Source organism: Galeopterus variegatus, unplaced genomic scaffold (assembly GCF_000696425.1).
Source record: "Galeopterus variegatus unplaced genomic scaffold, G_variegatus-3.0.2 Scaffold2224, whole genome shotgun sequence".
NCBI lineage: Eukaryota > Metazoa > Chordata > Mammalia > Dermoptera > Cynocephalidae > Galeopterus > Galeopterus variegatus.
Genome location: NW_007728335.1, coordinates 204,799 through 218,464, shown reverse-complemented (window position 1 = coordinate 218,464; position 13,666 = coordinate 204,799). Strand labels below are relative to the sequence as shown.

Genomic DNA, 13,666 nt, shown 5'->3' with positions numbered 1-13,666 from the left:
TTTGTTGGGGACAGGATTTAAAGGTACTGAAGATTGTATAAAAGTTAGGAATGAAATTGTAGCAATCACTACTTCTAAAACTTATATACTTCAGAAATTGTCTTTAACTTTTTAATAAAAATTCTACATACTTTTGCTGAAGTTGCAGCTGAGGAAATATGTTGGATTGATTGCTCTGTACTTTTCGTAATGAACTTTTGCAGATGTTCATCGAACAAAACAAGCTAAAGAGACAAAGCCACCTTCTGCTTCATAGCTCTGTCCCTGACCAGCAGCTTTTGAAAGCTTTAGATGAAAATGCAAAACTCATCCAGCTCCTTGAAGAAGAGAGAATTCAGCATCAGCAAAAGGTAACAGATTTTCTTCTGGAGTCTTAGATACACCCCCCCCACACACACACACACCCCACACACCCCATACACACCACACATCTCACACACACACACACTCTTATATACTTAAAAAGAGAGGAGTCAGTCTAGTCATTTATGGTTCTATGTTTTGCCTTACTAAATCCTTCCAGTCACCTTCTAGGAAAAAAAGACTACCAAATGAACTTAATTTATTGCCAAACTAAAATTTATAGTACACTGTTATAGACTTTGTAATGATCTTTAAGTTGTCCCAAGGGTCAGAAAAAGCAAGAGAAAGAGATATGACTCGAAAATAGCTTGGGTATTGCACAGTCTGGAAGTCTGCTTTTTGGAGCAATTGTGTTTTTTGGAGACTGCATACACTAGGAGGGTGTATTAGTCTCAAAGAGCTGTTGGAGGGCAAAGGTTTTGTTCAAAGAGGGAGGAAAAGAAAAGTCCATGTTAGTAGTAATTGTTTGCTTAGAGAAAATTTCTCATTTTGTAAACTTGCTCAAAAGTATATGTTTAAAGACTCCCTAAGTGGTAATTTCAGTTCGTATGAGTGGAGCTATTCCAGCTGACACAGCCTACCTCTGTGGGCTAGGCAGAAAGGATAGTCATTGTGGTAGGTGAGAAGGAGGTGGGGAGGGGAGGTGAAGAGGTGGAACAAAGACTTTCAAATTAAAGAAAACACTTCAGAAAAATCACATCAATATTTATACTACGTACATTGTACCTAGTTTGTGAAGGAAAGGCTGTTAGCTGCTATTTTATCACCTGTCAAAGTCTCTTTGAGCAACAGTATTGACATTTAATCTCTGGAAGTTCTGAAGTTTTTAGAGTTGATGGTTAGGTAGAGTTGATTTTTATTTTTTCCTCAATAAGAAATTTTGGAATATATGTGGAGTACCTGTGGTTAGATAGATGGTAACAGTGATTAACCCTTGGAAAGAGGATTGGGGAACAGGGCTGGAAGGAAAGAATTTCTTTTTATTTGTTGTTCACATGTGTAGAAATTACCATTCCAAATAAAGAAAAAAAGAATGTGTTTTTTTTAGCTTACACTAGAATATAACTTTGGTTCTGAAAAGTGCAACTATTTACAGTTGTCTCATTTAGTAATAATACATGCATAGAACCTACTGAATGCTTGGAAAGAGGATTGGGGAACAGGGCTGGAAGGAAAGAATTTCTTTTTATTTGTTGTTCACGTGTGTAGAAATTACCATTCCAAATAAAGAAAAAAAGAATGTGTTTTTTTTAGCTTACGCTAGAATATAACTTTGGTTCTGAAAAGTGCAACTATTTACAGTTGTCTCATTTAGTAATAATACATGCATAGAACCTACTGAATGAACTGAGGTATAAGACTAAATCATTGTATATATACCTTGTGGTAGAGGTACTGAAAATTAGATAAAAGTTATGAAGAAATTATAATAATCATTACTTCTAAAACTGTTTTACTGTACTATATACAGTTACTCTGGATAATCTTTCTTATACAGATGCTCCTCAACTTACAATGAGGTTATGTCCCAATAAACCCAATTTAAGTCGAAAATATTGTAAGTCAGAAATGCATTTGATACATTAACCTACCTGAACATCATAGCCTAGCCTACCTTAAATGTGCTCAGAATACTTACATTAGGCTACAGTTGGGCAAAATCGTCTGGCAACATGGTACATTGTAAAGTATTCGTTGTTTGTCCTCATGATCGCATGGCTAACCTAGAGCTGCAGGTCACTGCAGCTGCGCAGCATCACAAGAGAGCATCATACTGCATATTGCTAGCCTGGGAAAAGATCAAAATTCGATATATGGTTTATACTGAATGCTAATCGCTCTTCAACTGTCCTAAAGTCAAAAAATCATAAGTTGAACTGTTGTAAAATGGGGAACATCTGTTGGTGGCTTAAAATATTTCTTATCTGTCTGTAAGTTCCCTTACTGATTCTGTAATCTTTTAAACATAGCCATATCATTTTTGCAATAATAAAAATAACATCTACTTCTTATAATAAATAAATTTTTAAAATACAGGAAAAGTTAAAATGAAAATTACCCAAGATGCCCACATTTTGGTGCATATCTAAACTTTGTGTAAATACATCATTTTATGAATTTATATATTTGTTTACATGGAATCATACCACACATACTACCCTATAACCTATTTTTTTCCAATTTGTAATGTATTTTCTCATGTCAGTATATAGTAAGCTATGTGATTTTAAATGAACACATCACAATTTACTAACTCAGTAATATTGGTGGGCATTTAGGTTATTTCCAGCTTTTCACTATTATAAAGAACACTTCAGTGAATATATTTGCATACCTGTCTGAATATTATTTAAAGCAAATTCCGTTGGTTAGAGCACAATGTTATAAACCAACGTCAAGGGTTCGAATCCCCATGCTTGCCAGCTGCCAAAAAAAACCCCACAAAAACCCACCAATTCTAAAAATTGTATAACTGAATAAAAAGGGCTTTCCTTCTTTTTTATTTTTATTGATACCTGTTACCAAATTGTGCCCCCCAGGGATCTTTTGAAATACTACCTGAATTTTTCTCTTAAAAATGGCTACAAAATTATTAATATATTTTAAATGAATTTTTAGGTATTATTTTACTTTTGTGATTCATGTTTAAAAATTAAAGTGTCTGGTGCCTGACTCCCCCATAAACTTATATTAAATCAAAGAGCTGTTAATGATTGTAAGTATTATCTGTATCTAGAATTTGCATGGTTTTTCTGATGGATTAGAATCTCTTTGCTATGAAGTACAAAGTCTAAGGAAAATATTCATTAAATCTCTTTTTTTTTTCTTTGACAAAGGAAAAACTCACCCATAAATGTTTGTTTATAACTTACAGGTCAAAGAATTAGAAGAGCAACTAGAAAATGAAATACTCCACAAAGAGATACACTACCTCAAACAGCAACTGGAACTTCTAGAAGAAGATAAAAAAGAATTGGAATTAAAATATCAGAATTCTGAGGAGAAAGCCAGAAATTTAAAGCATTCTGGTAAAAATATTGAGTAGGCTACTATATCTTGTTATTAATCTGTGAATCTGTCATGCCCAGTACAAAACCTGGCATATAGTTAGTCTAGAACATTTACTGAGTTCTATAGAAAAATACCAAGATTTGTTCTTAAATTCCATCATTTCTAACTATTGCAATTCAGTAGAACACACGCTGTAATTATGATTAAACAGTTCACAAATATTTATACTTTTTTTTGGACTTAGAGCCTTTGTGAGCATCACATATAGAATTAAGACACAAAGATATTTAACATGGGAAACCAAAAACTTCAGCATTTTTCAGGGCTTCAGAGATGAGTGTTCATTTGAGAGTGCATTTTTAAAAAGAATTAAACCTTTTTTTATACTGCCTTCATCTTTGGTGTCTAATTATACACATGAAATAATGCTTTCTATATAACACCTAACAATGAAACAGGCAACAGTATATATATATTAAATGGAAAAACTTTTAAAACACCAGGGATCCTTAAATCGAAGGATTTATTCATTCAGTTCAAGAAGTCCTAACAGGAATGTGTGAGTTGGATTACCACACAGGAATAAGTACAAGTCTCTGTTGGAAGGTAGGTTATTTAAAGAGGCAGGTACATTCCCTTTATAACAGCTTCAATATTCTCTCCAGATATTTTTGGTTAGTTTTATACTAGAATTTTGAAATCTGTGCAGAAGAACCATGTAGGCTTTTTTTCTTTTAAAAAAACATTCAGTGCTTTCTAATCTATAGTGGAAATTGGTTACAATTTATTTTTTGAAAATTGATCCAAAATTAGGAAATATTCCTTTCTTTTTAGTGAATATCAGGGTTGCCTGTGGCTAAAGCCATATTTATTATGAATGGAGGAGGCAAACAGTAGAGATATGTGAGATTCAGTTTTGGAAACGTTTTATTTAGTATCTGCTGTGTGTGTACCCAGTCCTACCCTTGGGTACAACACAAAATACAGAAGAAAAGAAACCATGTCTTTTGTCTTTGAAGAATTCAGATTCCCTTTAAAGAGAAAGATGTGTGCATATGAAATAACTGGAGAATTCTTTGTGTGGGAGAGCATAGCTCACACTGCCTGTTTAAGTGTCGAGGCTAGAAACTAATGGACAGATCGTGGGAAGTGGAATGGCTGTGAAGGGCGAGAGCTACCTCTGGGTACAAATAGTGTTTATAACTCTCTCTATTATCCCATATGTTAGGTTTTAACATCTGCGATATAAATTTACATTGAGCTAGTTGAAGTTAGGAACTGTGTCTCTTTCACATAGTTGGTGCTTTGTAAATGTCTGTTTCATTAATGACTTGAATGAATAAATTATATTTCCAGAATGCTTTTCAAAAGAGCAAAATGCTTCTGAGTTACAGACATTAGGGAATCTGAGTCTGGTTAAAATCAAGGACTATAGTATTTGCAGTTTTTGAAGGAAATTAAGCAGAGGAGAGAAGTATATAGAGCAAAATGCTTCTGAGTTACAGACATTAGGGAATCTGAGTCTGGTTAAAATCAAGGACTGTAGTATTTGCAGTTTTTGAAGGAAATTAAGCAGAGGAGAGAAGTATATAGCTATTAAAATTCATTACTAAATGTCATCTTTAAAATTAATTCTTGGTCTGTACACTTTTATAGTCAAGTATTAACAGTTTCTTAGTGTTCGAGTCATATACTCCGTTGTTAACAAATATTTCTTCAACCTACTCAGTCCTTACTTCCCACCTGTCAGCTACTGTCTTGAATTTTTTCTTTTCCCAAGTTGTATATACAGCAAAAGAATGGTAACGTTTTACTTTAATGGAAGGCCTCTTTTGCATTAATGATAAACTAGATAATACAAACTTTTAAAAGTTCTGCAGTTTCATGTTGAATTTTCTAACTTTGCCTTAATAGAAAGACCTTGTGAGAGAGGTTGTTTTTTCTCTTTACATTTATAAAAGGTGTTTAGTTGTTTATTTCAGCTCTCTTCTAAATGCTCGCTCTCCATACAGTTGATGAACTCCAGAAACGAGTGAACCAGTCTGAGAATTCAGTACTTCCACCACCTCCTCCTCCACCACCACTCCCCCCTCCACCTCCCAATCCTATCCGGTAAGCATATCCAGGAAGACTGATTTGCATCAGACATTATTCCTCATCAGAGAACCTGAAGGATATGTTAGTGGTATCCTTTTTTCTTTTGTTAGTACCAGCTTAGACCATGTCATTAAAGGGGTGGTAGAAAATACCTGGCAAAGAAATTCTTGTAGCCTACAAGTGTTTTTCCATCGTAGACATTCAGATTCCATGTTTGAATATTCCAAACCCCAGGAGCTAGACATTGTTTTGTCATCTTAGGTACCCCAGTTTTAAAACTTCATTCTGTAACATTAAGATTTCCTTTAACTGTAAGGCCACAGAATTTAGAGCTTCTCCAGAATGTTTTTATCCTTTTCTCTCACTAATTTGAATTTGAAAAGTTTGTTTGCTCAATTATTTCTAAAATAAAAGTACTCACCTAAAACTTAAACATACTAGTTGTTATCAACTAGTAATTAAACTAAAAGTACTAATTATTTTTATCCCTAACCTCAACCATTAATAATGCTGAGAGAGAAACCTCTCATATAAGAAAAATAAATTATGTTTAAATTCTTGCAGCAGGAAATCATATATTCAGGCAGGAATTCACTTTATCTGAAGCCTAAGGTGACTCAATGGTATTAAATGCCTGACTTGAGCACAGTACACGCTAAGAGATCTAGAGTCAAATTTTGCTTTCTTGTGGTTCTACATGCTACCATCCAGAATTACATAAGACAGTCTACTTGCCACGGTGGCAACTTAACTCTTCATGTCATGATGTTAACTGTTTTTATATAATTTATCTTGAACAAATGGCATTTAGACTTTTGCTAGACTCTTTACCTTTTATTAACTCATGTGATTTGTTTAATCTTTTCACACAGAGAGGCCATTTATTCACACTTTGCACCTTTGCTGATCCATCTGAATAGAATGTGTGGCACGTTCCTCCCACACGACTATGAAAATGGGACTTTGCCTTTTAAAGAGATTTTCATTAGTTTTCCTTACTGAGTGGGGTATACATAATCTACTTTACACCATTGAAGTAGTTAAAGCAAAATAATTTTTACACGTGATCGATCCAGGAGTCAATTGAAAGAATTTCAAGTATTTAAAATTCTTTCTCTCCTGGGTAGCGAAATCCATAGGAGATATTCTGAATTTGACATCTCTCCTGGGTAGCGAAATCCATAGGAGATATTCTGAATTTGACATTTAACATTAGAAATTCATCACTTTGATCTTTTTCTAAGGTCTAGAATTTTGAGCTGATAAGAAAGGTCACTTCTGTCTATGAGGAGGAGAACTATTAAAAAGTAATTACAATCTTGCTGTTGGGCTTTAATTCTTAGTCTTAGAAATGTTTAAGAGCCCTAGAATTAAAAGTAAAGTATAACCTATGTAGAATTTTTTCCCAAACAGCACTTTATAGTTATTCTGAGAAATGAATGTAGGATTCAGGGCTATGTATGTTTCAAGTATGAACTCTTTTTATAAAGTATAACCTATGTAGAATTTTTTCCCAAACAGCACTTTATAGTTATTCTGAGAAATGAATGTGGGATTCAGGGCTATGTATGTTTCAAGTATGAACTCTTTTTATAAAGCTCTTTAAAGAAATTTTTAATTTAATAATGAGTGATTTTTATTTTAAGATGAATTTAAATAGTATAGGACATGATTTTTCAGAAAAAGATTTTTTTCTTGTCAAAGAAATATATTTGCATATGTATGTATAGAGAGAGAAAGAGAGTTTCAATGGACTTTGAATCCACTAATAAGGTTTTTCAACTTTGTTCCTAAGCCATTTGTTTTACCCTGATGGAGGTCATGGATAAAAATTAAAGTGGGGGGGAAAAAAAGAATAAAAAAATTTTGTCTTCTTTAAGTGGTTTTATTGCTTTTTCCTCCTCTTCCCACGCATTTGACCTAGAGGATAGGTAGAAGGGAGGAAAGAGGAAGAAGGCCTACCTTAGTCATTTTGTATGAGTGGTAGTGAAAGTAAGGTAGGTTCTGGGCGCTCAGGTATGACTCATGGGGAGAGGGATGGGTATATTGGTTAGGGTTCTCTGGGGAAACAACCAATAGGATATATGTGTGTATAGATAAAGATATAGATACATCCAAGTACAGATTTATTATAAGGAATTGGCTCATGTGATTATGGAAACTGACGAGTCCAAGAGTCACCAAGCTGTAGGCCCAGCAGAGCTGATAGTGTAGTTCCAGTCTGAGTCTGAGAGCCAGTGAACCAGGAGAACCTATGGTGCTCTTCTATTCCAAAGGCTGGCAGCCTCAAGACCGAGGAAGCGGCAATGTTTTAGTTTAATTTAAAAAGCAAGAAAAAGCCGATGTTCCAGTTTGAAGGCAGGCAGGCAAGAGGAATTCTCTCTTATTTGGGGGAGTGTCAAAACCTTTTTGTTCTATTCAGGTCTTCAACTCATTGGACGAAGGCCCACATCAGGGAGGGCAATCCGCTTTTCTGAGTCTCCTGATTTAAATGTTAATCTCATCCGAAACACCCTCACAGAAACACCCAGAATAATGTTTAACCAAATATTTGTGCACCCCACAACCCAGTCAAGTGGACGCACAAAATAGTTATCACAGTGGGCATGAAGAATACTTCTTAAAGAACTTCGGGGTGAAAATTCTCCACTGAATTGCTCCGTCTTGGGGTGACACTTGCTTGAAGCAAATCTATTCAGTTGAAGTAGTGGTGAAATGGGCAGTGATAGCCAGACTTTTCAGTTATTGGTTCCAGGTGTCTTGTCCTAGTCTTCTCATCTGTCCTGTGACTCCTACCATATCTATTTTCTCCATAGTCAAAGCCCCATCTTGACAGTTGGTTCTTAATATTACAAATGATTTTCCTCTGGGCACCATATGTCTCCAACTTATGCTTCAACTCAACACTTTGAGCTAACACTTTCTGTCATCCACTTAGGGGGTTTATAATGATGAACATATATCCTTACTTCACATATGTAAATATATACAGTCACGTTGCTTAGTGACAAGGATATGTTCTGAGAAATGCATCGTTAAGCAATTTCGTCATCGTGTGGTCATCATACAGTATATTTCCACAAACCTGGATGTTATAGCCTACTAAATACCCAGGCTATATTGGATAGCCTATTCTGTACCACCTTTGTTCATATGGTCCATGGTTGGTTGAGACGTTGTTAGGTGGTTCATGACTGTACAGATACACTGAGAAGTACAATAAATTCCTGCTTCATCACCTTTATGTACTATAATGCATACTCTCAAAATTTCCTCCAGAACCAGAGGTAGGATCATTACAGAATGTGGTGAGAGAGTAAAGAGAGGCCTCTGATTAGTGAGAACCCTTCCCAAGCCCACCCTCCCCCAGAATGGTAACAAATAGATAATTGAATATTTCTGGCATTCAGTTATATTATTTTAAATAATAAAGTTTACATTATTTTATTCCATATAACTTCTGGAATTAAATGTGCTTATTTCAAAGTTCTGTGTAAATTAGAATTTCTAACTTTTCTGGAAATAATTTAATTCCCTTTTGGGTTGTTATGAGCCCAAGGAAGATAAAAACTAGACGAAGTCAAAAGCTCCGTGATTGATTATTTCCCAAGTGGTAAGGCCTGGGAACTTCACAGGGTAGAGCAGGATGTGATTGTTTCTTTTTACTGTGCATTGTGGAAGATTGTCCAGTGTGTCTGGGAATCTTAAGAAAAGGCAGGTAGAAAGGGGATTAATAATATAACTAAAGGTAAAAACAAAAAGTAAAAAGATCTAAAATTATAGTGCCTAAGATACATTGGGCTGTTATGTCCATATATCCATTTTTCTCTTTTTCAAAGGGCAGCAGTATGCCTTTCCTATCCTCCAAGTATGTGTTTTCCATTGCTAGCTTCCCAGCTCATATTCATCAGGACTGTATTTTGTCAAATACAGTTCACCACACTGAGGACATTTATAATATAGTAAAAAGAATTCAAATTTTTTTGATTCATTTGCTTTCTCGTAAACCTTTTATGGGGGAAATGTTGACATATATACAGAAATGTACACAAACTTATGCATAGTCTTAAAATAACATAAAGTAAATATCCATGTAATCACCATCCAAATCAAGAAATAGAACAGCGTTAGAATCCTTTCCTTCTGTCCTTTCCCAAACATAACTCCTCCCTCCTAATCACTATCCTGACTATTATGGTATTATGGTAATCATTTCCTTGCCTATTTTAAGGAAACATTTTCCTACGTACATATGTATTCCTAAACTACTATAAATATGTATATGGCTTGTTTTCGAACTTTATATAATTGTAATATTCCTGTACTCATTTTGTCTGGCCTTTTTTACTCTACATTATTTTGTAAGATTCATGTATGTTATTTTGTATGGCTGAAGTTCGTTCATATTCATCAATGTATGATCTACTTTATGAATGTCCCAAAATGTACTTTTCCATTGTGGTGCTGATAGACATTTGAGTTATTCAGGGAAACTATGGAAATTCTACATGAACAATCTTGTACGTGTATCCTGGTGCACAAATGCTTGCGTTTCTGTGAGACATATAGCACTGGGATCACTGGCTCATAGGATATGTGTAACTTCAGCTCTGCTAGATAATGCCAAACAGTCTTCTAAAATGGTACTATAAATTTATATACCCTCCTCAGTTTGAGAATTTCATTTGCTCCACAAACCTGCCAGCACTTAAATTTTCAGACTTTAAAATTTTTTGTCTGTTAGATGAGTGTTAGTGATTTCTTGGTATGGGTTTAATTTGTGTTTTACTAATAACTAATGAAGTCAGACACCTTTTTTACGTGTGTTGGAAATTTGGACATCTTTTTTATGGAATTTCAAGGTTTTTGTGCATATTTATGTTGGGTTGTCTGCTTTTTCTCATTGATTTGTAGAATTTCTTTATATAGTCTGTAACTTGTCTTTTTATTTTGTATAGTGTTTTACTTTATGGAGGTCTTAAAATTTTAATGTGGTCACATTTATCATAATTCAGATTTTATGTAGATTTTAAAAACATGGACTAGAGTGACAGTGATCTAAATATATTTCATTCCTAAGTATTTGGTCTATATCATGCAGATTCAGTTCTTTTAAATGCCCGTATTTCACAAGTAGATATCTACTGATAACATACAACACTTTTTTATATGAAGCATTTCCTAATTCTTCCATCCTTCTCTCTCCCTCAAATGTATTATCATAGATTGTTGTTTACAAAGTTTATGTATTTTCTGAATCTAATTTCCTTGTCAATGTGTATGCATTGCAGTAGTAATTATAGCAGCTTTACACACAAAGGGATGAGACATTTCTTTCCTATAAAGAGATGGAAAGTTTAATATTATTAAAAATGGAAAGTAGTCTGCTTAAATCTACTTACATGTTCATGCACCTCCAGAAGAGTTGGATTTTTAGTGATTATTTAGAATGTATACATTTTATTTGTGGTATCATAAAGCACCTGGTAATCTCCTATTGATCTTTTTCTTTCTCCCAAAGATCCCTTATGTCCATGATTCGGAAGCGATCCCACCCCAGTGGCAGTGGTGCTAAGAAAGAAAAGCCAACTCAACCAGAAACAAGTAAGCATCACTTCCATTTGGTTTACTTTAAGTGGTTGATGGTGTACAATTTTTCAACAGTTCACATATTTGTTGAGTTTTTGGATGGAACAGATTGTTACAAGGGAAGTGTGAGGAACTTAACAGCTCTAAGAATGAACCAGAGAATTGTTATTGCCTTTCTGTAGTTGATTGTCTAGAGTAGATAAGCATGGTAGTGAGAGATGTACTAGGAAATACGTTTTCATTAAGAGACAAGGTACTTTGGTGTGTAAAGGAAAGACAGGGAGTAATTCCAAATGAGGGATTTGGGGAAAGACTTCTTAGAGTTGGTAACAGGTGAGCTGAGACTTTTATCAAATACCTACCATGTACTTACTACTCCTGTGTTGTGTACTGGAGATACAAGATAGAGAAGTTGCATTCTAGTGTAACTAGACATGAGGTAAGCAAGTGACTATCTAAGTAAATATATAATTATTTAAATACAATTTTTGAAAAGTACTGTGGAACAGGTGTACAAGGTTCTAAGAGATTATGGAGGTGAACTGCTGGTGTCAGGCAGTGATGTTCCAGCTGAGTAGTGCATTTAGGATGTTGGGATGGGGGTTTTAGGGTAAAAGTTCAGATAGAGGAGTAGCAGATTCGAAAGTACAAAGTGGGGAAGGAGCCTAGCATAGTAAGAAATGGAAAGAAGGTTGATATGGCTAAAGCATGGGGTGCAAGAGAGGAGTGCTGATGGGCGGTAGGCAGGAGCCAGATTCTGGAGGCTGTGGTCGAAATTTTGGAGTTTCTCCTCAGAGCAGTAGAAGTTTCACATAGGGGTGTAACATGATGATATTTGACTTTTTTAAAAAATCACTGGCTGCAGTGAGAGAACAGACTGTACAGGGATGAGTGGATGAGGGAAGACCATTGTAGTCATTCAGATGAATGTTGATGCTGGCTTAGGCAAGGGTGTTAGCAGTTGCGATAGGAAGACATGCATGAAATCAGGAACTGTTCAGGGAAATAAAATTCAGGATTCTGATTCATTGGAGATGGTGGTATGAAAGATAGGAAGAGATGGGAATGGAGGGAAAAGGGCCTCCCGTTGAGCAGAGGCACCAGCTGCCTGGGTGCAGAGTTGGTTCACAGAGCTGTCACCAGTTTAGTGTATAGCCACAGTCAGAGCAGAGGCTTGAGATGCTGGGGCCACCTCTTGGTCCTTTATTCAACTCAACAATGTTTGCTCAATACCTATTAGTTACAAAGAACAGTGAACTTGACTGATTCAAGCCCAGATTGGTGTAAGCTGCTTCTGGCCCCTTTTCTTGCTCCAGTTCAAGCCATTTTCTTTACCATTGGCAGTGTGATGTTCTCAGATCACAGGTCTAACTGTGTTCTTCTGCATCTTAAGACATTGCTGTGCTTCTCACTGCACCAGAATAGAATCCACACTCTATAGTCTGCTTGTAGATGGTTCTCTGATTTTACTTCAGCCTCATTTCACGTTCTGTTTTCCCACTTTATGGCTGAACCATTACCTCTAAGGCAGCTATATATTTGCTCTTGTCCTTCCTATTGTCAAAGGCTTCTCAGGTGAGATGCTGCTGTCATTCCATGTCCTCCATGCAGGTTCCAGGCAGATTGCTTGTGTGTTCCAGGCTCTTCCTTTTCATCCTTCTCCTATTTATTAGTATTAGTATTAATAATTTAAATGAGTGGCTCATTACAATGTGTTGCTATAGCATTTTACTTTAAATTCTGTTACTTAAGTATTTAATGTCCAATTTCCAGCTTCTACTCTGGGCTCTGGTTTTGAGTTATTTCCACATCTCTCCCCCTGAGCAGATTATAAGCTCTTTAAGGGTTTACTCTTCTCTGTGGCCTCCCATAGCTCTCATGCATTTTGAATGAATTGAAGTTTGGACTTAGTCTTTTCTTTCTTATCAGGAACCTTGCAGCACTATTACAAACAAAAGCTGATTTCATTTCTGCGAATTGGCTTTCTGTGCCTGTCTCCTGCAGCCCTTTGGAATCTATTCTTCTGCACATTAATGGGGCTGAAAGGCAAATTCTGCTTTGCGCAAGGCATTGCAGGATTCTGAAGCAGTCCTGCCTTTGGTGATTTACAGGGTAGTCTTGTTCCTGGGTTACTGACTATTAGCTTTTCTTGACACTGTAATTTAAATTTTGTTTCAATCCTTTTTTGGGACAGTTGGTGTATCTTATATGGTTAAGTGCTGCTGTCATTCCATGTCCTCCATGCAGGTTCCAGGCAGATTGCTTGTGTGTTCCAGGCTCTTCCTTTTCATCCTTCTCCTATTTATTAGTATTAGTATTAATAATTTAAATGAGTGGCTCATTACAATGTGTTGCTATAGCATTTTACTTTAAATTCTGTTACTTAAGTATTTAATGTCCAATTTCCAGCTTCTACTCTGGGCTCTGGTTTTGAGTTATTTCCACATCTCTCCCCCTGAGCAGATTATAAGCTCTTTAAGGGTTTACTCTTCTCTGTGGCCTCCCATAGCTCTCATGCATTTTGAATGAATTGAAGTTTGGACTTAGTCTTTTCTTTCTTATCAGGAACCTTGCAGCACTATTACAAACAAAAGCTGATTTCATT

The 13,666-nt window shown here is 35.6% G+C and overlaps 1 protein-coding gene across 1 annotated transcript in view; it reads left to right on the top strand.

Moving 5' to 3' along the window:
* KIAA1598 (KIAA1598 ortholog) overlaps positions 1–13,666 on the top strand; it is a 107,325-nt gene that overhangs the window by 59,383 nt on the left and 34,276 nt on the right. The window contains exons 9-12 of the mRNA XM_008580957.1: positions 204–350; positions 3,239–3,392; positions 5,388–5,487; positions 10,994–11,076. Coding sequence (XP_008579179.1) covers positions 204–350; positions 3,239–3,392; positions 5,388–5,487; positions 10,994–11,076 — 484 coding nt within the window. The remainder of the gene's footprint in view (positions 1–203; positions 351–3,238; positions 3,393–5,387; positions 5,488–10,993; positions 11,077–13,666) is intronic.